Raw genomic sequence first — 24,832 nt, forward strand, 5'->3', positions numbered from 1 at the left:
AATAAACTGTAGAGGAACTGAAGAAAAAACCCTTCATCAACCTATGGCCTACACACACACACACACACACACACACACACACACACACACAGAGGCACGTATACACAACACACATACACACACAGGCACATATTCCCATATACATGTGAGCATAGATAAATGCATACCACATACATATACATAGGGAAGAAAACCCTATAAAGCTAACTCTTGCAACCTGGACTTAGCCCCACAGTGCAGTTCTCAGGACCGTAGTGAGTATAAGGCACTTGACAATACAATGCTGCTCAAAACCTGTTGTTTTCATTTGTTTCTCACCTAACTGTCATTGACACCAGTTATTCTGGTTCATTATTAACACAGAACATCCCCGCTCCAGAGTTAATGACTTAAAACGACAATGTCTTGTATCATGCTGAGAATCTGCACTCTGACCATTGCTGGCCCTCATGGTCTGGACCTTGAGCTACATGACTCATACTTGACACAGTAAGACTTGGATCTACATAGAAAGCTAAGGAACTACTTCCACACTTCCAGATCCCGGGGGTGGGGGTGGGGGAGGAAACCTGTAAGGTCAAGTCAGTGTGACAACCAGAAGGTCAAAGCATAAGGAAGGACTGGTTTATGTTCTTTGACCAAAGGTTGCTTTGGTCACCAGGGGACCTCAGGCTCTGGAGTCTGGTGAGTCTGTCCCTTTTCCTGACTTTCCACTGAAGGGGCAGGGGCTCTCATCTCTCTTGCAGGGCTGTTGGCAGCAGGACCCAGCAGCTAGCAAGTGCTTTGCAATGGCATCTACTCCTAAAATCCTAAAAGAATTCATTCTCTCCAGTGCCACAGAGAACCCAAGTAGCTGCCCCATTCTCCCACATTGCTGAGAAAGCAAGATAGGGCTCTTATTGTGACTAACAGGCATGCTGAACTCTCGCCTTTCACTGTGGAAAAATCCATTACTGAGAAGTCATTTGTCAAAGCCAACTGTTTAGCTGCTTTAATTTACATATTTATCAAGTTTGATTAGAACACATTGTCTTCTACTTTCATCCTAGCTTTCACCTCCCCTGGCCCTCTTTTCCTGGGGAAACTGTTTTTGTTGCCCTTGTTGCTAAAGGGCACGGAGTGTGATTTAATTTGCATTTGCTAATAAGCCTACCACTGGTTCTGACCAGGAATTCCCTCAGGCCTGGGGTGGTGGCTCCCAAAAGCTGAGCACTGTGGGCTAACTGACAACAACTCACCTGACCAAAACACAGGGCCAGTTTTATAATTGTTCTAGGCACACTTATCGGGCACCTACTGTGTACACAGTACTGAGCACACACACAGTGAAGAAAGGAAAGTCATGACTGTCTTGTTATGGACTGCCTAGTGACTCCAGTCTTTTCCCTGGAAGATCAGGCAGCTGCATCGAGTGATCTCTGTCAGGCTCCAGCTCTGAACACTTTACCAGGCATCAAATTTTGTGCCTAGACCTCTTGGATCATTTTATTTAATTCTTACAATGCCCCTATGACGTCAAGACCAATATTACCTTCATGTTTCAGGTGAGGAACTGAGGGTACAAGGTCATATAAGTGCATACAACCAGACTTGAATTGAACTCTCCTGATCTCTCATACAGGTTTATAATCCCAGAGCTAGGCTTGAATGCCCTCACCTGGTCTTTGAGCTCCCGGATAACAGGGACAGTCTCTGATGCCTTTCTATATTATCGGGGACCAACTCAACTTCTGGCATGTGGTCAGCATCAGAGACTGTATGCTAAATTTAACAGCAAAAGCAGGTCCTTGGCTCTTGGCATTCCTGTCTTTGGGGTCTCAGCTCTGTCCTGATCTCTCCAGACACCTTGGCTAAAAGGCTGTCATAACTCATGGTGTGTGTATTACCCAGGTTCTAGACCTCCAAAAGCTCACAGCTGAGATTCTCCCTGGAACAATAACTCAAACTCCACCAAGGTTCTGCCCCGGCCACATTGAGCATCCCTTAGCTCAGGACACAGAATTAGCTCTCTTGCCTCCTCTCTAGCCCAGGACTCTGAATGCATCACTTAAAGTTACTGCAGAGCCTGTTCAATCAGTGCAGTCCACACATTGTTACTTGTTTGTTTATGTTCTGGGGTGTGTGTGGGGGATGTGGGGGGCGCTGGCTGACCATTTAGTATTGGCTAACCAATTGCTATACTCTTTCATGAGAAAGACTGTTTCTCCTTGAATAGTATTCCTGTAAGGGATTGGTTCTCAGCCAGGCCTTATTTTACATTCACTGAAACATGGAACATTCAGTGATGTCTGGGGATTTTTTTTTTTTTCCCATTGCCACAGGTTGTGGACAGGAGAGGTTATGGATGGATGCTGCTAACAGCTCAGCTCAGTGCCTCACAGTAGAGTTTGTCTAGTTAAAGATGGGTAACTCAAGTGTGTTTGCTGAGAAGCCCCATCCTGTGTCTGTCACTCAATGAAGTCACTTGTTTAAGACTGTCTTGTGACCTAGATATCCCGTTTTACATCTGGGAGAGCTAAGGTTCATAAGAGGGTCCTTGGGTTTAAAAGCACAGGAGAGCCTAGCTTTCCATTTGATCCCAGAATGATGTCTTGTCCAGTATCTCATATCCAGCTCTTCCTCCCTGCTGGAATCAGCTTCTAGGCAGCATGGCTGAACTACACTCCTGAGTGTCTTGGATCACATGGAGCCCCATGCTTGCCCAGATGTATTTACTGGCTTGACACTTCCTCCAAGAAAGCTGGTTGCATGCCTCCTACACCTACACTTTCTCATAGAATCATATATAAGAAATTTGGCACCTTAATAGTGCTCTTTCTGTGATTCTTTGCCCCTGCTCCCTTTTCACTGTCTCTAACAGTGATATTTTCACATTACTTTCAGCCTGACATATTTTGTGCTGATAAAATTAGATAAAATACAACATTAACTGTTAATACAAGGAAGACCTAGCAAGGTCCCTGGTGAACTTGAATTTCCTTTTTCTGTTCTCAGAGCAGGTGCATCCAAACTGAGTCTTGAAGACTGAGTAGGAGGAACCCAGACAGATGAGAAGGAGGCTGGCATTCAAGGCAGGGAAGAAAACATGTGCCTAGAGTGGATGTGTGAGAGAGTGTGTCATGTCTGGGAGACTGTCAGGGGTTAGCTGAGGTCAGAGCCTGTGGGACAGGATGGACAGGATGGACAGGATGGACAGGATGGACAGGATGGACAGGATGGACATGAATGTGGGTATTATGTGCCAGACTAATGAAGCTGGGCTTATGTTGAAGACAATAGAATGTTGCTAAAGAGTTTTTTTTTTTTTTTTTTTTTTTAAACAGAAGTGGCATGCTTCTGTGGGCATTTTAGAAGTTCTAGATTGATGTCAGGGTAGAGGATAGACAGGTAAGTCTTATGCAAGCACACATTAAAATAACAAACATTTTCTCCTCTTGGTTTCTTCGGGTGAACAATGTAGGAAAATTTAGTGGGTCATTCTTGCTGGGGGTGGGGAGTATCTCTCCTGAGATTACAGTGAAGTTTTAGTCAAGGCTATAATCATTTGAGACTAAAAGTTCTTTCCAAACTCAGTTAGATGTAAGTTCTTGGTAGTTCTCTATGGTCGACAAGAGTGTCTCCAAGACATGACAGCTGTTGTCCCCAGAAGCGAGTGATTCAAAAGTAAGCAAGCATACCCAAGACCACAGTCCTTCTACACCCCAATTTCAAAAGTATGGTATCATTCCTTTATGGTATTTCATTTTTAGGAGCAACTGTCTAAGCCTAGTATATCCACCTCTTAGAAGTGGAGATTAACAAAGAATTAATGGTACCTGGGCATGGCAGCACATATTTGCAACACAGCATTTGGGAGGCTGAGGCAGGAGAAAGGGGAGTTTGAGACCATTAGACTACAAAGGAGTTCCAAGCCAGCTTTGGTCTACACCGAAAGCTGAAACAACAACAAATCAATGGTCATAATAATGAAATCAACCCAAAAACCCTCTTTGATCTTTAAGAGTCAACCTGACAGTGGGTAAGAACATAAATAAGAGATTCATTAACATCTAGGTCTAATACTGGATCCCACATTTGCAAGTTTAGTCAAAATACTTGGTGTTTCCAGATTTCAATTGCCTAGCCTATAAGAAAGGGATGAAATAATAAAATAATAGGAAGATGCTCCATTGGGTGGCTGTGATGATTAAATATGATCAGGCATGTAAAATATTTGACACAAAATAGATACTCAATAAATAGTATCTAAATAAACAATATGCTTCATAAGGAAGCACAGAGATAAAGAACAGTTTTCTGGCTCTGCCACTTAGTCATTACCTACAAGAACAAGGCTAGACTATTAAATCTTTTTTTGGCTTTCTTTTTCTGTAAAATGAAAATAAAGCATAGCTAGTACCTGAATAGGTGTTCAATAATTTTTTTTTAATGAATAAGAGTTTGAGTGTGATATAGGACTGCAGTAACAAGATAGCCTCCCTTCCCACCTTTCTCTGTCTCTCTCTCTCTCTCTCTCTCTCTCTCTCTCTCTCTCTCTCTCTCTCTCTCTCACACACACACACACACACACATGGGCTCAGAATGCTATACAAAACAAGTGGTGTTGTGCCTTTGAACATGATGGCCTCCTTTAGTGCTCTGGTTCTTACCATACCCTGTGGGTTGTTCTTGGTCTCGTTTACACTCTGTTCCACCATAGCTTTCTTCAAGCACACATCCTTTTTCATCCTTGCTGGCTCAACCAAGAATATGCTTAATTGTCTTTGCATGAAAGAGTCTGGGGATTTGGTGACAGGAGGGGGTGGGGGCAGCCCCAAGTCATACCACCTCGGAGCTGCTACATTACCCTAAATTGATTTTGCAAATGAAAGGCAAAAGCTAAGCAAAGGCGAACCATCCATTTTGCCTAAAGATGATTATAATGCTCTTTTATGGCCTCCTAAATGACAAAGCAATTTGTTACCTGCCTGCATCAACATTTGCTTATATTAGTGCCAGGGAGGCTTGATTTTTATTAGCCCCACGTTATCATTTTATGAAGTCACAGGGGCTCAGTAAAATTAGTGTGCAAATAGAATGCCCGTTTTGCCTTTCCCTGTGGTCAGCAGAAATGTAGAATGCAATTGAGTTGATACCGGGTCAGGGGAGGCATCCATAAAGTTAGCCTTCACTGAGGCCTTGGTAATGTCATTCATCATTTCTGAACTGCTGGGGAAAATGGGGTCAGCGTTAGGTACTACTTTTTAAAAGGGTTTGGAGGTGGGGGTTAAAATTTTTTTAAGTGAAAAGGAAATATAAATACTAAGACAGTAGTTCAATTTCTGTCAGCAATAAAGAATGAAACCAGTCTCTTGTGTACATAGCAGATGGAATTACAGCAGATGTAGGATTGTATAATGTTAGTGGATCCAGAAGGCACACAGGGTAGAGAAAAGGATTGTGATTTGGAGCTAGGGCTGGACTGCTGGCAATGTGACCTTGAATGCATCAGTTCCTTCTGTGGGTGTCATATCTCTCACCTGTAAAGTGGCACGGACACGCCCAGCCTCACAAGAGTACCACGAAGATTTAATGAAGTAGGAGGTGCTTAAACTTATTTATGAAAATATCTATAAAGTGTTTTCATTTCTTAATTTAGCAACTAGTTCCTTGGTACCCATTCCAAACAGACTTCTGGGAAAGACATTAAACATTTACCCATAAACACCATTTTCTCCCTTTAGTAGCTGATATTCTTTCTGGGAAATCTACAAGTGTTTAACTTGTTTTTGGGACAATAATGTATTCTCTCCCCTCAAAGGTGCCCAGCACAGAGCTGTGCATGGAATAAAATCTCATGTACATTGTCCAATATGTCTTCTGCTGGCTTCTAGGGAACTCGAAGCCCTCAGTGCTCGTTTCTCACCCAAAGAAGCCACAAGTCTTTAGGAAAATGTTTATATTCCTCTATTTGCTTGTTTCATTATTATTATTATTATTTTTAGACAGGAGCTCTCCACATAGCCCTGGGACTCAATTCATAGATCAGGCTGGATTTGAACTCACAGAGATCCTTGCCTCTCTCTCCTGAGTGCTAGGATTAAAGGTTTGCACCACCACTCCCAGCTTTAGGAAAAAAGAATTAAATTTGCTTTTAATTTTACTTTATTTTTATGTACATGGACATTTTGCCTGCATGTGTGTCTATGTACATGTATGTGCAGGCACTGCAGGGTCCTGAAGAACACACGGGGTTTTCTAGAACTGGAATTTTAACTAGTTGTGTGCCATCATGTAGATGCTAGAAACCAAATCCAGATCCTCTAGAACACCCAGTGCTTTTAACCTGTGATCCATCTCTCTGCCTCAAGAGTTAATATTTTTATCTCTTGTGTCTGACTTAGTGTATCTATTTGATGATGAACCACATTCAAAATGACCTTTCACCACCATTTTAAGAAATGCCTGTGATTATTCTTGTGCCTTCTTCCTCCAGATCACCCTCTTATAATATAGGTAGGGCTCATTTAATCCAATTTTTCTTAGTTTCTTCCTAAATTTCCTTCAGGTTCTTGTTCTGTTTTATGCCAATCAACCCTCTGCCAATAGCCAAGTAACCCTTCCTCATTCATGTTAGCAAGGTCATTCTTGTTTGGTTATTATATCAATATATATTATATATAATATCTTTTCACAATAGCTGAATTTTATCATACAGGCTAGATTTCTGTAACAGCAGATTATTTTTGATGATTTTTAAAGCCTTTATAGGACCTTTCTAGAGTAAGTTAGTCCCAACAATAAGATACATCTCATTCTTGCTGTATGATAAAAAATGACTCATTCAGGGAAGACTGATGAGCAAAGGGGTCAAGACCATGCTGGGGAAACCCACAGAAACAGCTGACCTGAGCAAGTTGGAGCTCACAGACCCCACCCAGTCTGACAGCTGGGGAACCAGCATAGGATCAGCGTGGGTGCCAGTTGGGGGTCCTGGGCCGTCCATGGGGCCTCTGGCAATGGGACCATTATTTATCCCTAGAGTATGAATGGTTTTGGGAAACCATTCCCTATGGAGGGTTACTCTCTCATCCTAGATACATGGGAGGGCCTAGGCCTTGCCCCAAATGATGTGACAGACTTTGATGATCTTCCATGGTAGGCTTTACCCTCCCTGTGGATTGGATGTGGGGTGGGATGGAGGGTTGGTGGGGGACATGGAAGTGTGGGAGGGAGAGGGAACTGGGATTGATATGTAAAATAAGAACGTTCCTAATACACACACACACACACACACACACACACACACACACATATATATATATATGAAAAATGACTCATTCTTTGGAATCAAAGTTCAGAATTTTCCTACTACTTCATGAAAGCTGGGAGGCAAAGCAGAGTTTGTGTATAGGGCCCTAGCCTTCAAAGGTATGTCCTCAAATACCCGATATTCCTCCACTAAGTCTTACTTGCTAAAGGGTCTACCATTGTCTAATGGTGGCATAGGACTGAATACAAGTCTTCAACACACCTAGGTCCAAACTATAGCTTAAAGGTTCATTTGCACAGAGTTGGGATCTAACAAAGACTCAAGAGTAAGCCTTACTATTGCGGTAAATAAGGATCAGGATAAACAAATAGGCCGAATAGATGTTTATTCAGGGAGAAATAACTTACAACCTAGACAGATGAACACCAGGAAATTCAACCCGATCCTCTCCTGTCCGAGTCACGCCAGAAAGAAAGCGCCTTCCTGGCCCCCTCCGACCTCCTTCCTCAGGTCCTCTCCGCCCAACGCTCCACCCCCCAATGGGCGTGGTCAGTGCTACAGAAGGACTACCTCACTACAATTCCCCTTTTAGTCTAAAGAAAAGATTTAGGCTTAATACAAAACTATATACAAAACAGTGAATAACAAGTGTGCTCTAAGAAAAGGAAAATCGAGAACAAAATGACCTACATATCTAGTCCTAGGGTGAGGGCATAATGGAGTTTACAATAGAGTTGTCCTTACAGATTTCTGGAACTCTTTTTCTCTACTGGAATTCACAGAGCCTTTCTACAACTGCTACCTGCTAATCTTGAATCTCAGCGAGACTTCCAGTGTGCTTATGATATTGTACCCTGCTCTTCATTATGTAGTGGGTCATCAGAAAAAGACAGGACAACCATGAGGCCTTTGTTCCCTTTCCCTGTAGAAATCTGGTACTTCCCAGTACCTCTTATCCAACATCTAAAAGTAGTTGTTTAGTATATTTTACTTAGTTTTCCAAATCAGTTTCTTTGTTTTTTGCTTTTATTTTTCCCAGTGCTAGGAGTCAAACCCAGAGTCTTACATGCACTAGACCAGGGTCCTACCATTAAGCCACCCTGGAGATCTAGTTTTCTAGGTATTCAGTGTAAAAGGAATCTGACACCTGTTACTTTATCACCACCAAAACAAAAGTCTGAAATCTAATCTCCTCTGATATCACCTATTAACTGTGTGACTTTAAACAATCACATAACTTCATTTTCTGCCTTATAACAAGAGAATGAATGATGTGTTGCTCTAAAGACTATGCATGTATAGAAATAAATGGGTTAATTAAATAACAGATACTACTTTCTCTATTATAAATAGCTACCTTTTTATTCTGTCACTTACTAGATGTTTGTTTAGTACTATGTGGTATGTAGCCTTGCTTTGTTATCACAACTAAATTAAACAGATGATTATTCTCCTAATTCATAGCTAAGAATACTAAAACTCAGAAAGACATACAACTGCCTACAGGCACAGTCCATGTGTGGCTTTGGGATTCAACTTCACTGATGGCTTCCTCAGATGGTTGTAAATATTTCATATTAATATAATATTCTAAGTTACACAAAGAAAAAGGAATGTAGTCTTTTAATATTAAATAGATGGAGACATGAGTATTCAACAATGGCTGGTCCTTAATGGTTCTAACCCAATGGTTTAAAGAAGAAGAAAAAAAAGGATAAAAGTAAAGCATCCATCTAGCTTCTTCCTCAACTATCTCCTCACATACTAATTTCTAGTCTCAGCTTGCTTTCCATGGTGACCTTCCACTTGTTTCTTACAGAAAATCTCCGAGAAGGGACAGAAAAGAAGGTGGTATTCATCACGGGACGAGTCCATCCAGGTGAAACACCATCTTCGTTTGTGTGCCAAGGTAAGTGCAGGATCGCACGGGTGTCCTCTGCCTGCTGAGACACTGTGATGACCTTTAGGACAGTGCAGATACAAAGTCTTCATCTCACATGGCAATTCACCTCAGATCTTCAAAGAGGTTGCAGTTGATGCCCACCCAGTTTTGATTCAATAAATGCTTATCACTGAGTGTAGGTGTGAAAAAACAGATGAATGGATGGGTGAGTAAGTAAGCAAGAGGGGCTTAGGGAAATTTTTTTATTGTTCTATATTAAGGATGATCAGGGAGTCACCTATATTGTCCAGCTTTATTTGTCTTGAGAAGTTGACCAGAACAGGAAATCTGACCCAAGCTAGATATGTTTATGGGAAGTAGGGTTATGAATTGGAAATATTATCTATTCATTCACTTAATTGAATCATTTACTTAACAACTTTTAAAATACCTACTGTGAGCAAGGAAGTGCACTTGGCCTCTGACAAGTAACAGTAAGATAATATCTCTGCTTTAGTGTATTTCATTGTTTAGTGTAATTGCATTTAAATTTATCATCAAATACTTCATCTGTATAAGGGAATTAATCAACTATCATCACAGACATAGATCTATTCAATAAATAAGACATAACCTACACAGTGCATGTCCAGGTACCCAGCAGTTTAAGAAGCTTAAGAAGCAGATAGTTATTTATTCCTTTCCAATTCTCTGCCTCTTCCTTCCTCTCACAGATCATGACCTTGAATTTTGAGTGTGTCATTTTCATCTTTAAGTTTAACTATATTTGTAAACATCTTTAAATGATGTATGTTGTATTTTTTTTCTATTCTTAATCATTGTACAAATGTCATCATTCTATATTTACCAAGGCTTGCTTTCCATTGGTATCCATGAGGGTGAGTAGAGCTCAGTTTCCATGCTTTCCCGCACTGCATTATTTATATTTCATGTCTGTCTGCAATTCAATTTACTTATCTATTCTCATGATGATGAATACTTAAGCTGTTTACAACATTTATTTCTTGAAAACAATGCTACTTCAAACATTCTTACACTGTAATGTATATGTGACCCCGTGTGCATATGTAAACTCTTTTACAGGTGAACAACATGGAGATACAATTGCTGGTCATAAGCTATGTGCATCTTCAGCTTTATTAGCCCCCCCCAATTTTTTCTTAGAAATATTGAATTTTACTGGGCCACCGGCCACATGTGACTTCTTACTGTCTCATGTTCTTGCTAATATTTTATTCTTTTCCTCAAAGTACTAGGGATTCAACTCAGAATTCACACATATTAGACAAATACTCTACTGCCTAGTGACAACTGTAGCCCTTTGAAGAAAAACTTTTAGTTTGAGACAAGGCCTCTTTAAGTTGCCCGAATTGACCTTGAACTCATTGTTTAGCCCAGTCAGGGCTCAAACTTGCAATCCTTTAGGCTAAGCCTATAAATTAGCTGCAATTATAGGCATGTACCAGCACTCCCAGCTTCATTTGTACCTTCGTGTAAAACAGTATGATATTGTATGTGTACCAAATACTATTCAAGGAATTCATATATTTTAGTTATAGTTTGTTTTAAGTATATTGCTTTTCTATGTCACGGACACTAATATTAGCTATGTATTTACTTAGGAGAAATCTGAAATTTGGAGAAATAATTTGTTTCATTTGACCATGTGGTCTTAGGGGTTTGAGAAAGCTTCTAAAGGTTACACAGCTGCAAGGCAGTGTTATGCAGGACAAATATATGGAGACTGGGAATCAGACAATGCTGTGGTCAAATGCCTGCTGGACTATGTCCTTGCAGCATCATATCAAGTCCCTCAAATGTGAAATGAAGCTAACAGAACTATCCAGGAAGGCATTAGGAAGCTGGCAGGAGATAAATGTAAACACAATACCTATTCCTATGCCTAGCGCATAGCAGGCTCTTGACAGATGTCACCTTTGTCCCCGTGGGAATCGGAGAAGATGAAGTAGTAATCTACCTTACGAACTCTCAAGCTCTGTGCATATAAATATGGGTTTCATTCTCCCATTCTTCTCATGCTGTTTAGGCACGATTGCCTCCCTCTGTTTTTTAGCTGATGAGTCTGGGCTCAGGGAGAGGATGTGACTGGCACAGAGTCCAGCAGCTTGCCAGCTGCATGGCTGGGCCCTAGTCACTACAGCTGACTCCTTCACACTCTCACTTCTGTCCCCACCCAGCACTGTCCTTGAAATAACCTTTCCTAGGCTCTCTCAGGTCTGCCTGCCCCTTTACTCAAAGCCATCTGTCAATTACTAAACTTGGCAGCAGTTCTGTTTCCACAATTGATTGAGTATAACTGCTTTTGCCCTTGTTTTCAAAAGGGGGTACATCTTGCCATCTAGATCTTCATCTCTAGGAAGCTAAATCCCTGTGCCCACCATGTCTATAAGCAGTATAGAGAGCCACCTTCCCATTTCACAGATGAGGATCCTGAACAGTGAGTGATCTTGGATGGTGCTGACTTGATGCACTCAGTGCTTTCAGATACACATTTGCTCCTTGGTAGAATTTGTGAATGCCTACTCACTACTTTCTCAAGGTAAGCTCCAGCATCATGGGATGGCATCCACAGCCCACCATGGTCTAGCCCTTGCCAAGCTCTCTGATCTCATACATACTACTGCTCAGCTCCACACAGATTAATCTCAGAGGGGCAATCTTCTATCACCTAATGCTTGTCGTTACTGCTCCCTCTGCCTTGGAGGTCACTTGCAAACACTTCCTGTCTTCTCAGGTTTGTTATAAGTGCCCCTCCATGGACCTCTATAACCCCCTCCCTCCAGTCCTCTGCTTTTGCATTCATTGAAGATGTGGAAATTAGCACCATCAATAAGAGGCCCTTACTACCCTGATTTGTTATGTGATCTTTGTCCATTTGTCTTTCACATTCACCGATGATCTATTTAAAGTTTAGGACTGGCTGTCCAATGGGCACTTTCCACATCTGTAAAACAGGATTATCTTGTTTATTATCTGGGTCTGTTGTGAGGAACAAAGGCTGTGTTGGCTCTGGGTTGCTAAAACTGAATTTAGAAAAAAAAAAAAGGCTCAAGGTCACACTATAGCACAAATAATAAAAGGCCCAGAGACTGATATTGGTGTTCAGGCTTCAAGCTGAAGATCAGAAAAGCAAAGCATCCAAGTCACTAGCTCTTACCTGGACCTCAGGTTGAAAGGTCTGATCTTGTCTTATGAGTTCTCACCAAACCTCAGACAGAAGCCTGTCCTCAGCATGGCTAGAGAATATATCTCTACATGAGACCCTTTGCTTTTTATACCTCCCTAGTGCTGAGATTAAAAGCATGTGATCCCAAGTACTGAGATCACCTTTGTGTGAGCTGTTTCTTTTTAGGGTCAATTTCATGTAGCTCAGTGTGGCCTTCAACTAAGAGAGATCCATTTACCTCTACCTCTCAAGTGGTGGGATTAAAGGTGTGTACCACCACAGCCTGGCTTTCTGTACCCTCAGGCAAGCTTTAATAAATCATAAATGATATATCACCATATCACACAGCCAGTAAGTAGTAGAGAGGGGATTTGGGTCTAGCCAGATTCTGAGCCTGATCCCCTGTTCCACTGCCAGCTGAGAAATGCTAGGTCAAGTTTTGTACCTGGAATAACACAGAGTTTCAACCACCTCACTTGATATGCACTTTCCAGGGAGGAATATGGAGGCTCTGAGAAAGTAAGGTGGCTTACTGAAAATGGAATCCTTCACCTGGTTTATCTCTGCATCTTTCCTTGCCTCAGCATCTGTCCCCTGAGACACAGCAATTCATCTTTCCTTGAGGCAGCACAAGACAGGCACCATTACCCACACTTTTCTGCCTGCTTTGGGTTTGTATTCCATGGGGACATCCTGAGTCAAGCCCCATAGGGCAGAGCTAAAAGTTTCTTTCCAGTAGTCAGAGCCTGAGGCTTGGTCACTTTCTCCAGCTCAGCTGGCTCCAGGGAAGTACAGGTCTGAAGCCTGGAGGGATAGTGACTGAGAGCCTCTGTTCTCCATTCACTGGCTCAGTGACCTTGAGAGGGAAACAGGCCTGGAAAGCCTGGTTGTCTCCATCTGGCCAGGACCATAGTTCTCACTGCCGAGCTGCTAGTGCACCTGCTTCTGGGAGTACAGTAGAGCTCTGTCATCACAGGTATGGGGATGGAGTGGTATTAAGGATGGCAGGGTTTAGATTTCCGGAAGACTGCTTTGTTGTAGAAAGTGGACTTTAGGCCACTCTTCCATCACCCCACTTCCCTGGTGGCCCCTGTGACACCAGAGTATCCTTATTCTCTAGTTAGAACAATCTGAGAGAACAGAGGAGCTCCCATGCTGCTCCGAAGCAGGGCGTGTAACAACATAGTCTCTTAGATAGAGAGATTGGATCCCAGCACCTCCGCTTATTACACTGTGACCTTGGGAGTGTCACAGACCCTCTCTGCACCTCAGCTCCCCTATCTCAAAGGGAAACAGTAGAATTTTGCTCATGGGGTTGTTATAAAGACTGAAGGAGCTAACAGCCACGGCCATGTACAATGGTGTCTAGAACACAGTGATGAGGAAATGTCAGCAATGGTGAGATAAAAAGAGGCACCACAGGCCACTGTACAGGCCCCAGACTCTCAGTGAAGCATTTCCTGCCTGGTTCTTCTGTCCCTTGTTACTAACCTGCCCTCAGTGGTTCTGGTGTTCTGTGACTTGCTCTGCCTTGCTGCCTTGGGGAAGCCCTGAACTGGGTTATCCTCACCCCGAGTCTCCACTGCAAGCTGGACAATTGACCAGAATCAGACCTAGATCTTGGTCTCTGACCTCTGGGCAAGGGAGTGCCTCTCTGACACTCCCAAGGCTGTCGGTACTTTCTCAGTTCAAAAAGAAATCCCATCTGAGGTGCACTCTGTCCTCTTCAGACCCACTTGTTGAATTGATGAGCTCACTTTTATGGAATGCTTCTGCCAGAAAGGCAAGCCTCACTCTGGAGGGCAGCAGACATGGTGGAGGTTTGGAATGAATCAGTCCTAATACTTCTGCCTGCTCATTTGGGTACCTTCAGCAAGGCTTCGGCTCTCTGTATCCTTACCTCAAAAATGTTGTAATAAAATCCTATTGGAAGGTTCCTACAGTGTGGGCAGCTACTGTTCCTCCTTCTTGGAGAAGCAAGTGGACACACTGAACATTACCAGGCAAGTTAGTGAAGGAATGGCCTCCCTTCCTACCTAGATCCTACTGCTCCTTGCCAAAGTGTCCTCCACATAAGGTCGTGTGTGTGTGTGTGTGTGTGTGTGTGTGTGTAAATGAAGAACTGGCCCTCTCAGGAAGTCACTTCTTAGTACTTTGTCAGGAAACAATGAGAAGGGAAGAGGGCTTGTGCACTTGTGCACACACACACACACACACACACACACACACACATCTCCGTGTGCGGGCGTTCAAGTGTGCACACATGCTCTCACCACCATTTCACCACCACCAATACCACCAGCCAGCAAGACCCAGCACCACCTACAATTTCCCACTACTTCTCCCTCCCCAGCTCTGCTGTTATTCCCACATCTGTTCCTCTTTATTCTTCCTCTTCTCTGTCTACGGCCCCATCAGCTCGCATCACAAGTGAAATGGAGCTTTTCAGTTTGCATCTGTGAAGTAGGCAGAGTCAAGCATCATGCAGAGGAGTTAACTCTGTGAACCCTGTGATTCTATAATTTGAGTATACTGGCCTTGGCTGAGGACATTAAGGGTCTAACCCAGTCAGGGGAGTGACTGCAGTTGTACATGTGGTAACCTGGGCCCAGCAGGTGCCTCTGCTGCCTTGCTGTAGGTCTGGGCTCTTCTCACTCTAGTATGGTGCCTCTGAGCAGAGAGCAAGAACAATGAACCTCACACAAAACTGTCTGGAGGGGAAACCATGTCTATAGATGCATTCGTTCTCTAAAACACATGTGAGCAGTCCTTTAGTTCTTTCCATCTTGCCTAAACAGAAAAAGCACTGCTTTGAAGCCAGCAGAACTAGGTCTAGATCCCACGAGGCTCCCATGAGTGAGGTCAGCTAGTGGTGTTACACTCTGACTTTGTTTCCCTAACAGAAAAAATGGAGCCAGAAGCATTCCAAATCAGTCCAGATACTGAGCGTATGAGGGAGGCTCTGACTTCAATCATTTCACCTTTATCTACTGAATACCATTGCTGTGTCAGGTATTAGGTATCATCCTTCCACTGAAATGAGAAAACTGGTCAGAGCAAGCTCTCAACACTTTCAACCAGTAAGCAGCTAATGTTCAAACATAAATTCACAAGTCTTTTTCTGCTTCCTGAGTCCCTCTGCTTCCCTGATCCATGCAATGTGTTTGACTGTGCCCAGGCATGCCATTGCTTCTACTGCCTCTCCATGCTTGTTTCTCCTGTGCTCTTTCTCTTTATGCTACACTTCATGGATTCCATGCAGTGGCCCTCTGCCCAGAACCTCCTCGGCTCTTCTTTGCCTCATCAAACCTCTGGGTAATGTAGCTTAGTCCCTCTTCTAAAAACCGTTGTACCAGACTGTAAACACACACACACACACACACACACACACACACACACACACAGAGAGAGAGAGAGAGAGAGAGAGAGAGAGAGAGAGATCTAATCTAATCTTTTTCCTCTTAAGAAGACTGACCAGTCAGGTCTGTGGAAAGGGGTTGGACAGTACAAGGACCTGAGTTTGATCCCTAGCATGTGGGGGGGGAGGGGGGGTAGAAAGAAAGAATGGTGGGTAGGAAAGATTCCATCCAGTTCAGTTAACTCTGACTTCCAGCTAAGGGATAAGTCTAAAATTTACCCTCTCATTGCCCCAAGTCCACCTGGAAAAGTGAGTTCTGGATAGCCATAGTCTGTCTGGCTTTGTTTTCCCTCATTCTTTTATTAGGTGCCTAATTGGCAGCCCAATTAATCTGCTCATCTGTGAAGGAGGTGAGTGCCTCCATTTCCAGAAGCCATTCTCTGAGGCAGCATGGTCCAGCCCTGAGTGCCGGCTGGCTCCTTGATGGAGGGCTGCCCAGGGAGCCAGGGTCAATTAGCGGACAGATTAAGCAATTATTAGCCCCTAACAAGGGCGCCTGGCATCATTACCCTGCCTGTTTATTGGCAAACTGCAACTCTAATATGAGGACCAACAAATAAATTAGGGCATCTGGTCCACTGCCGCGTCAGCCGAGAAGTAAATGATGTCCAACTGGCCCTGGGCTGCCCATGGATTCTCAGCCTGGCATAATGAAAAGCCTGAGATGTCCCTTGCTGGTCACAGCAGCTTTGGAATGAACTCTGAAGTGATTTATCATTCCAAGAGCTAAGTGTCTGCTGCTGGGCACATGAATTGTTCTTAGTTACCCTGCTGTCTTCCTTGTGCCTGTCTGTCAAGACCTTTAAGGGCCCAGTTCAGAGGCTCTCTTTTATCCAGTAGGGAACAAGTCCCCTCTGCATTTGGGAGACTCTCCTACAACTTTATGGCATTACACCAATTTCATGAAATGTTAGAGCAGTATTTTTGACTGTATGTGCAGGTCTTCAGTGAAGAAGCAAACGCATGGAACAGAACAGAGGCGAGGGGCAGGGCTGAGGGCTATTTATGTCCCTTAATTCCTTTCCTGTGGATAGATGCAGAGCACCACCAGAAGGGTACTAGAAGGGATACTTCAGGAAGGCCCCTGTGGTTATGTGATGATGACACCCTCCTGAATTTGCTGCTGTCATTCAGGACCCCCAAGGCCCAGCTCAAATGCTTGGAAACCCTCTCTTCTCTGTCTGCATGAAGTGCTTCCCCCTCTTGTCCTTAGGCCTCAGTGCTATGTCTTGAACTACCTTCTGTTAGAAACAAAGATATATTTGGACAATCCATTGGGAAATACCTAGTCATATATCCATAATCATATATAGACAGTGGCTGATGACAGAGGCCAAAAGTCATTGAGCCTCTTGTCATTTTATGGACTAAGAAAAATGTGTCCCCTCCTTCTTGAAATGCTTTGAGGCTAACCCACGCTGGTCTCTCTCCCTAGGGATCATTGACTTCCTTGTAAGTCAACATCCGATTGCCCGTGTCCTACGAGAACACTTGGTCTTCAAGATTGCACCAATGCTCAACCCTGATGGAGTCTACCTGGGCAACTACAGGTGAGGGACTGGGGAAGATGTTCAGAATCAGAAAGTGACAATATGGAGGTACAGAAACTAGGTAGTAAACCCGAGAAAGAATTAATAGACTATCCATTAGGGGAATTATTAGAAGAAATTTAAAAATTAGAGCAAATTTTACTCTACCTCCCAAGTGCAGCTAATGTCCTTGGTCATTTATAGACAACTACCCAAAGTCACATACTGGGGTTTCCTGAACACACTGATAGACTAAGAACCAGAAGAACTAATATTAATTTTAGCACCCATTTCCTCATGCCCTTGAGGGACTCACTTTTCTCTTTGATGCTCAATGTCTTTTGCGTAGTGACAATCATTCCCCAGCAGGGCAGAGATGGGGAGGAATGTGCTTTGCAGAATCATAGATGATTATAATGCTCCCTGATCTGTTGCTGTGTTTCTCCTAGAAGATCATTAATGAATGAGAATAGCAGCCTGGGTCATGTGAACAGTCCTTCTCTTTGGATGGACATACCACTCAGCCCAACTCCAGCTCATGTGCCATATCTTGAACATTCTTTCTCTGGTAATAGAACCACCATTTACAGCCTAAAATTCTACTGCCAGAGCTATCATTTGCCAAAAGAACATTGAGTTCTCAGAGATAGTCTTATTACCCTTACTTTATGACTGAGACAACTGACTTGCCCAGTGCCACACAGTGGTAGATAATTGACTGTCTGACTTCACTGCCCAAATGATATGACTTTAGATTTGATTAGGCCCATAACCTTCAAGACAACAGCCATTCTCCACAAGCTTTGCATGTCAGGTTTTGTGTGACCTGATGCCTGTGTCTGCACTGACTTTTGTCTTTCCTACTCTCTTCCCTCCCAGAGATGTTCCTCTGACTTCTCCATGCAAAGTCTATTGCCCCAGACAAGCATGTCGGCTCCTGCTACTTTTCCTTTATGACAGAGCCCTCTCTGTAAAACTATCTCATTCCTTACTCACCTGTTAACTCTCTTGGCAACTCAGATTATGTCTGTCTTCTAGAAATCATTTCCCAAACACCCAAAGGAAGTAGCATCTGTCTTCTGTGTTCTCACAGGCCTGGTTATCGAAAAAGGAATAAGAGGCCAATCAATCATAGGAATTTGTTACTACAGCTTTGGAGAGCATTCATGAACCACACTGAACTTCATTCAGGTCCCCAGAAGATAGGACAGTCATTGTGTCCTCACTAACTAGCAGTGTGGATTAGGAAATAATAGAAGCTCAGAAAGTGATGAATGCAAGTAGATGAAAGGGGTGGCCATAATGATAAAGAAAGAAAATAGATGAGACCTCCAAGGCCCTTGGCTGAGTTTAGATATAAGATCTCCCCACAACCAGCTAGAACCATTTTATACAAGGCTGCTTTAGTACTCTCTAAACCATGGAAATTGGGTCCAGAGGGGCTGTCTGGCACCCCTGGGTCTGAGAGAGACCCATGGGATGCATGAAGCCTTCATTAAAGTCAATTTTGCTTCTTCTCTTAATTGGCTGGAGTGATGGCTCATTAGCATCTGCAGGTTTTACTGCTTGTTGCAGGCCTAAGAGTAATCCCGTTCTACCTTCCCCAGACAGAATGTGTGGTTAGTGGTAATAGCGGTGGAAAGACCATTTGATTTATGTTAACATTTCTGTTTAATTACAAGAGCTGCAGTGGTCAGAGAGAGGTCAATTCTGCCTCTCCACATGCTTATTTATGTCATCATCTACTGTCCAGAGAAGGGCTAGCTAGAAATAGGCCTATGACCTTGGTCAACATGCCTCATTTTCCTCTGCTTCAGATGGCCAGAGAGTAGAAATGGGGGTTAGATGCTTTCTATACATCTTCAAGGTCCAGATTTTGTGAGTGAAGGCAGGTAGCTCCCCCACCCTGAAATGGTTTCATGGTGAAGTTTCAACTCCCAACACTCTCCTAAGTAAGAATATATGATTTCTTATTACAAGAGTTGCAAAAATGTCTCTAGCCACAGCATTAATCCTGTTATTAAAACAGATCAGAGTAGCCAAAAGTAGCCTATCAATCATGAGAATTAGTTTCTACAGCTTTAGAGTGGAGGAAAGACAGTGATAAAGACTCAGAATGCATAATTTCAAGGTGCCTTAGAAGTCCCCATACCTGTTCCCTCAATGATGATTCCCCCCAATTCTGGTTTCTCCATGCCAGTACCTCCCATGCTCTCTCTGCAGTAGTATTTCTTGGGTTTGTTGTAGCTTTCTAAGGTGTATGGCAGGAAAAAAAAATCTGGAGTTCAAATAAGTTTGGTAAATGCTTAACTAAGTGAAGTTTAGCACAACGTTCACAATAAGACTTTTCATAATGGTGCATATTGTCATGAACACAAGCAGTACCCAAAAAGAAGTATGGACCACAGTGTTTCTAAAAGGTTAAGTGCTGTGGTCCATACAGCCTACCACCTATGTTAGGATTAGGAAACATTTTGGGAAATGCCACTCCAAGAAGTCTGCTTGCTGAGTCAATGGTCTTGTACATATTTCATCTAATCCTCACAACTCAGAAGGAAGGGCTCTGTTAGGCTTTTTAAAGTCCACTCAGACTAGCTTAGTAGTGGAGGGATGGTTGTAAGGGAAGGAAGGAGGGAGGGAGGTTGGCTCTTAGAACTCTGGGGAAACATACAAACAAAGCTACAGTCCACAGGATGCTAGTGAGATCACAAGACACAGTTCAGAACACAGGCAGACATGTCTCTGCTTCCCTCTTGTGTCCTTTGACTTTCATTCTCTCAGCATCTCCCTCTGGAGGTACAGTCCCTGGAGAAGCTAAAGCATCTGCCCCAGGTCTATGGCCAGTGATGGGTGTGCAAGGATGAAGTATTATCCTCCCTGTAGTCTACCCTGCTGCAGTCAGGGCTGGACCTGGCTGACTCTGAAGCTGTAGCATGATAGGCCTGCCTGCTCTGAAGCACATCATGGGAGTGGGAAGGCAGGTCACAGGCCATTCCCCTGAAGGTCAGTGAGTGGTAAAAGGGGCTTTGGTGATAGTTGGGTGTGACATCAACTTCTGATCCACTGTCTATGTGCCCCAGCACCTTGGATAACTGGCAAAGCCTCACTACACTCTATCTATCTATCTATCTATCTATCTATCTATCTATCTATCTATCTATCATCATCATCATCATCATCAGTAAGTAGAAAATGAAAGAGTTATAAGACCTTTGGGAGATACTATATTTAAAGCAAGTACTGGGCATGTTGTAAGTCCTAAATAAAAGTCTATTCCTTCCCCCTATTCCCACTCCTTATCCTCTTCTCTCCATGTTAAGGAAGCACACGATCTAATATAGGAAAGGAAAATACAATTTCCCAATTCTATCAGTTCAGACTATATATTTAATAATACAAACTCCTACACTATAGTAACAATAGTCAGGTAGAGAAGGTTAATGTAACCTGAGTGTGTGTGGCTTTATTGGTAGATTCATTGTCCAGCACTCATGGATCTCTGGGTTCAATGCCCAGAGCCACATAGTCCCAGACATGGTGACACATGCCTATAATCCTAGCACTCAAGAGGTAGAGTCTAGAATGTCAGAAATTCAAGGTCATCCTTGGCTACACAGTGAATTTGAGGGCAGCTTGGGCTGCATGAGAGAAAGAGAGAGAGAGACAGAGAGAGAGATGCACATATACTTTACCCTAGAACATAATAGCAGCAGATGGTTGTTATACTATTCTGGGAATATTCATTATGTTAAAGAGCAGCAGAGTCTACACGCTAGATTACTGTGTGTGGTACCAAGCTGTGACTATGCTAAGAGTATATATGTCCCATATTAAAGTTTATGTCAGCATCCATGGTATATTCCACAGCAGCTTCTATAATTGTTGTATGATACAACAATACATAACCCTTACTGTGTATAATAAAGACATAGGGCAGGTATGCACTCTGTCTTGCTCACAACACTCCAATTACATTTCCCGCTTCCCACTGCAGATGTCAGGTCTCAAGGCAATCCATGGTAAGGTCTTCCCAGTACCTGCAATAGACAGTGGGCCCACCACTGTACCTTTTCATAGCACCTAGCATTGTCCTGGCCTGATTGGTAATCATGTACATATGTGACTTTGCCTTGTTCCCTTTCAGCCCTGTCATAGTGGCTGACAGAGAATGAGCCCTTTATCTCTATTTTCTGAATGAACAAATAAACTAAGCAGTGGTATGTACTGATTGTGCTGTGACACAAAGCTGAAATCCCCAGAAGAGAGGAACTACGGCTGGATGCTGTCAGCCTCCAGCCCCACCTGTTTAATCGCATACTGCTGTGACATCAATACTCTTCTGATTTAACAGGATGAGCGGCTGTTAGAAACTGTCAGACTCTCCATTCTCGGATACCACTTTGTTATCTAGTAGAGCCCAGTGCTTTTAAATAACACCTAAATACTTCATTTGATCAGTACAATGGTTTGAGAAAGAAAAGTCAGCTTTTATTTTGTCTGTTACACAAAATGGGAGACTGACCTTAAGAAGTGAAGGGCCACTGGCAAGGTTCCAAGTTCGCATGCCAGGTCTCTGGGCTCTAACTCTTTTTACCAGCCTTAGGAAGAGGCAGTGGGTAGGCAGGTTTCTTTTCTCAGCCTCCAGGCCTTGTTGTTTTGGGAAAACACAAATTTCACTCCAAACCTCAATATTCTTCAGCTTTCTTGGGGGGAAACTAAATATAGTAAAAAGGCAACTTTTATCATCTAGTATGTGCTCTGGTGGTGGTGGGGGAGGTTCTATCAGGAGAAGCATGGCTACAACATGAATAAACCTGGAGAATAGTTATGCCAAGTGAAATATACCAGCCCCAAGAAGACAAATACTATTGGATTCTACTTACATGAGGAACTTGAAGTCGTCACTGAAATCACAAATAGAAGCTTTAGGAAGGGGAGAAGAGACCTAAGTTTCAGGGACAGTGCTCATAGCAACACATTACAGGTGTCTAAGGCCATTGAGCCACACTTACATTGGTTAATATGGTAAAATTTTACTTCACTACATTTCAAAAGAGAAAAGAAAAAAAAAAATAGCATGACTACTGATTTTGCAATGTGGATATTTTCAAATAGTTCCAAGGGTATCTGGAAACCCGTGTCTTGTGAGACAGACATTGCAACTTCCAGCATCACAAGGCCAACAAGCTGCAAGCCTAGCTGTCAGGCATCGAGGTGGGGGCGCCAGGAAGATTTGTTTAAAATGAGTAAGTGGTTCTCAGTGAGTTGCAGAACGCAAGGCTCTGCATGCAGGTTGAGGGGCTGGCACCCTCTCTTTGCCACCACCTCCATTCTTGCTGTTTCCTTTGCAGAGAAGGCAGCCGTACCCGCCCCTGCACCCCACCGTATATCCCCAGCATTGGTAATGCCTTGCCAGTGAAAAACAGACCTTCCATCTCCATATGACAATGTGAAATTCGATGGTGGGTTTGCATTTCTTAATTAGGTGTTTGTCATTGTGTATTCCATAGAGCCACGTATAAGTAAACAGTCATAGACCTTGGAATAAATTTATTGGTTTTATTTATGTTTCTGGGCATAAAAATCTATAATTACCAGGTACAGCCTCAGTATAACTGGTATTCAATGACAATTACTTTTTGTTACCATAGAAATGAGTCCAAAGTAGTTACCCATAATTTCTCATTTCCCAAACCTCACACATGCTGAATTGCAATATTACCATAGTAATTGCCTATTAGTCATCATAAAATACGCAGTTACCCAAAAGATAGCAGGACGCTGTGAAATTTCTCATCTTCTGAAGACCTCAGTGCTTCTTGGGAATGTGGAGGTCGGTCTGGGTGGAACAGACCTCTCTGGGTGCCACAGAATGGATTCTGCTTTATGGACCAACACTGCAGATCCTGAGGTAGAAGCAGACACTGTAGGAGCAGCAGGGACTTGGGGTCAGTGTGTCTCTCAGCCTTGATGATCCTGCTGTAGCAAAGATGCTTCAGTGCCCTAAATCTCATTCCAGCTACGTTGTTGAGGACTTGCGGGGTGTTAATGCTCTGCGTCGGTACTTGACAAAGCAGAAGGCACTAACCAGATTCGGTACTTGACAAAGCAGAAGGCACTAACCAGATTCAACCTATGCCAATAAGAACCCAGGTGAGAAGTAAAAGCAAAAGCATCTACTTACTGTGCACCCTGTGGATTATCTCCTTCAGTTCTAACCAAAGCCCTGTGGAGGAGTTGGTATGACAGCCCCATTTTAAACAGATAAGGGCAATGAGGCATGGAGGTAATACAGAACTGTCCTAGGTCCTCTGGCACAAAGGCTCACCCATATCAGTGTTCCCAGGAGGACAGAGCTTCATTTTTGTCCTTGTGCTTTACTGTCCATTGAAACTGAGAGCCTCCTACTGATTGGGTGATAAGGAAGGGTTTTTAAAGGATGAGAGACCTGGAGCTAGAGCTGGAGCTGGAGAGATGGCTCCACAGTTAAGAGTGCTTACTGCTCTTGCAGAGAAACTGGATTTGGTTCCCAGCTCTAGAGAAACCAACACTTAAGTTCTTTATGACCTCTATAGGCCTCTGCATTCATGTATATTCATATACACACAGGTTAAAAAATTTAAAAATGAGGAGTCTTAGGAATTCAACAGTCATAGAAGGATCCTAAGGAGAACAGCACAAACAGCATGAAATATTATAGTGAGATTGAAATTCCAAGGGAATTATTTCAAACACACACACACACACACACACACACACACACACACACACAGAGAGAGAGAGAGAGAGGGGGGGGGAAATTAAGAATTAAGGACATTTTAAGCTGTCCAAAGTAGAATGGTACATAAAATAACTGTATAAACCGTACAATAATGTTCATGTTCTATTCATTTTGTTAGTATCAAAACTGCACTTTTTCCATTGAGCTAGAAATGGAAAACGATGCTCCCTACAGTCCCATTGAGAGATCTGCCAGCTTCTCTACCCCTGCCTCTCATACCTTTCCTCTCTCACAACATCATGGACAGATACCTACCTGATGCAGTGCCTTCCCCAGGGCAGAACCACACCCCCCCCAGCAGCATCATTGAGGGCTGCATGAACCTCTGACTGTGGAAACTCAGACACAGTGCTGAGCTGAGGGTGCTCCCTCTGCTTGTTAGAAAGGACTTCCTGTTTGTGGTGGTTTGAAAGAAAATGGCACCCAAAAGAGAACACTATTAAGAGGTGTGACAGTATTGGAATAGATGTGGTCTTATTGGAGAAAGTGTGTCACTGTGGAGGTGGCCTTTGAGGTCACTTTGAGGTCACATAGTCTCTCAAGCCATGCCCAGTGATACAGACTATTTCCTGCAAGTCAAGATTTAGGACACTCAGTACCATGTCTTCCTGCACACCACCATGTTACACCATGATGCTAATGGACTGAACCTCTGAAAGTGGAAGCCACTCCAATTGAATGTTTTTCCTTTATAAGACTTGCTGTGGTCATGGTGTCTCTTCACGATAATAGAAACCACATCGAAGACACTGTTCAAGTGCT

At 43.1% G+C, this 24,832-nt stretch overlaps 1 protein-coding gene across 1 annotated transcript in view; it reads left to right on the top strand.

Annotated features, from left to right (window-relative positions):
• Agbl4 (AGBL carboxypeptidase 4) overlaps positions 1-24,832 on the top strand; it is a 1,068,750-nt gene that overhangs the window by 942,956 nt on the left and 100,962 nt on the right. The window contains exons 7-8 of the mRNA XM_051188468.1: positions 9,072-9,161; positions 17,196-17,310. Of these exons, the coding sequence (XP_051044425.1) occupies positions 9,072-9,161; positions 17,196-17,310 (205 nt within the window). The remainder of the gene's footprint in view (positions 1-9,071; positions 9,162-17,195; positions 17,311-24,832) is intronic.

This window comes from Phodopus roborovskii, unplaced genomic scaffold, assembly GCF_943737965.1.
Source record: "Phodopus roborovskii unplaced genomic scaffold, PHOROB, whole genome shotgun sequence".
NCBI lineage: Eukaryota > Metazoa > Chordata > Mammalia > Rodentia > Cricetidae > Phodopus > Phodopus roborovskii.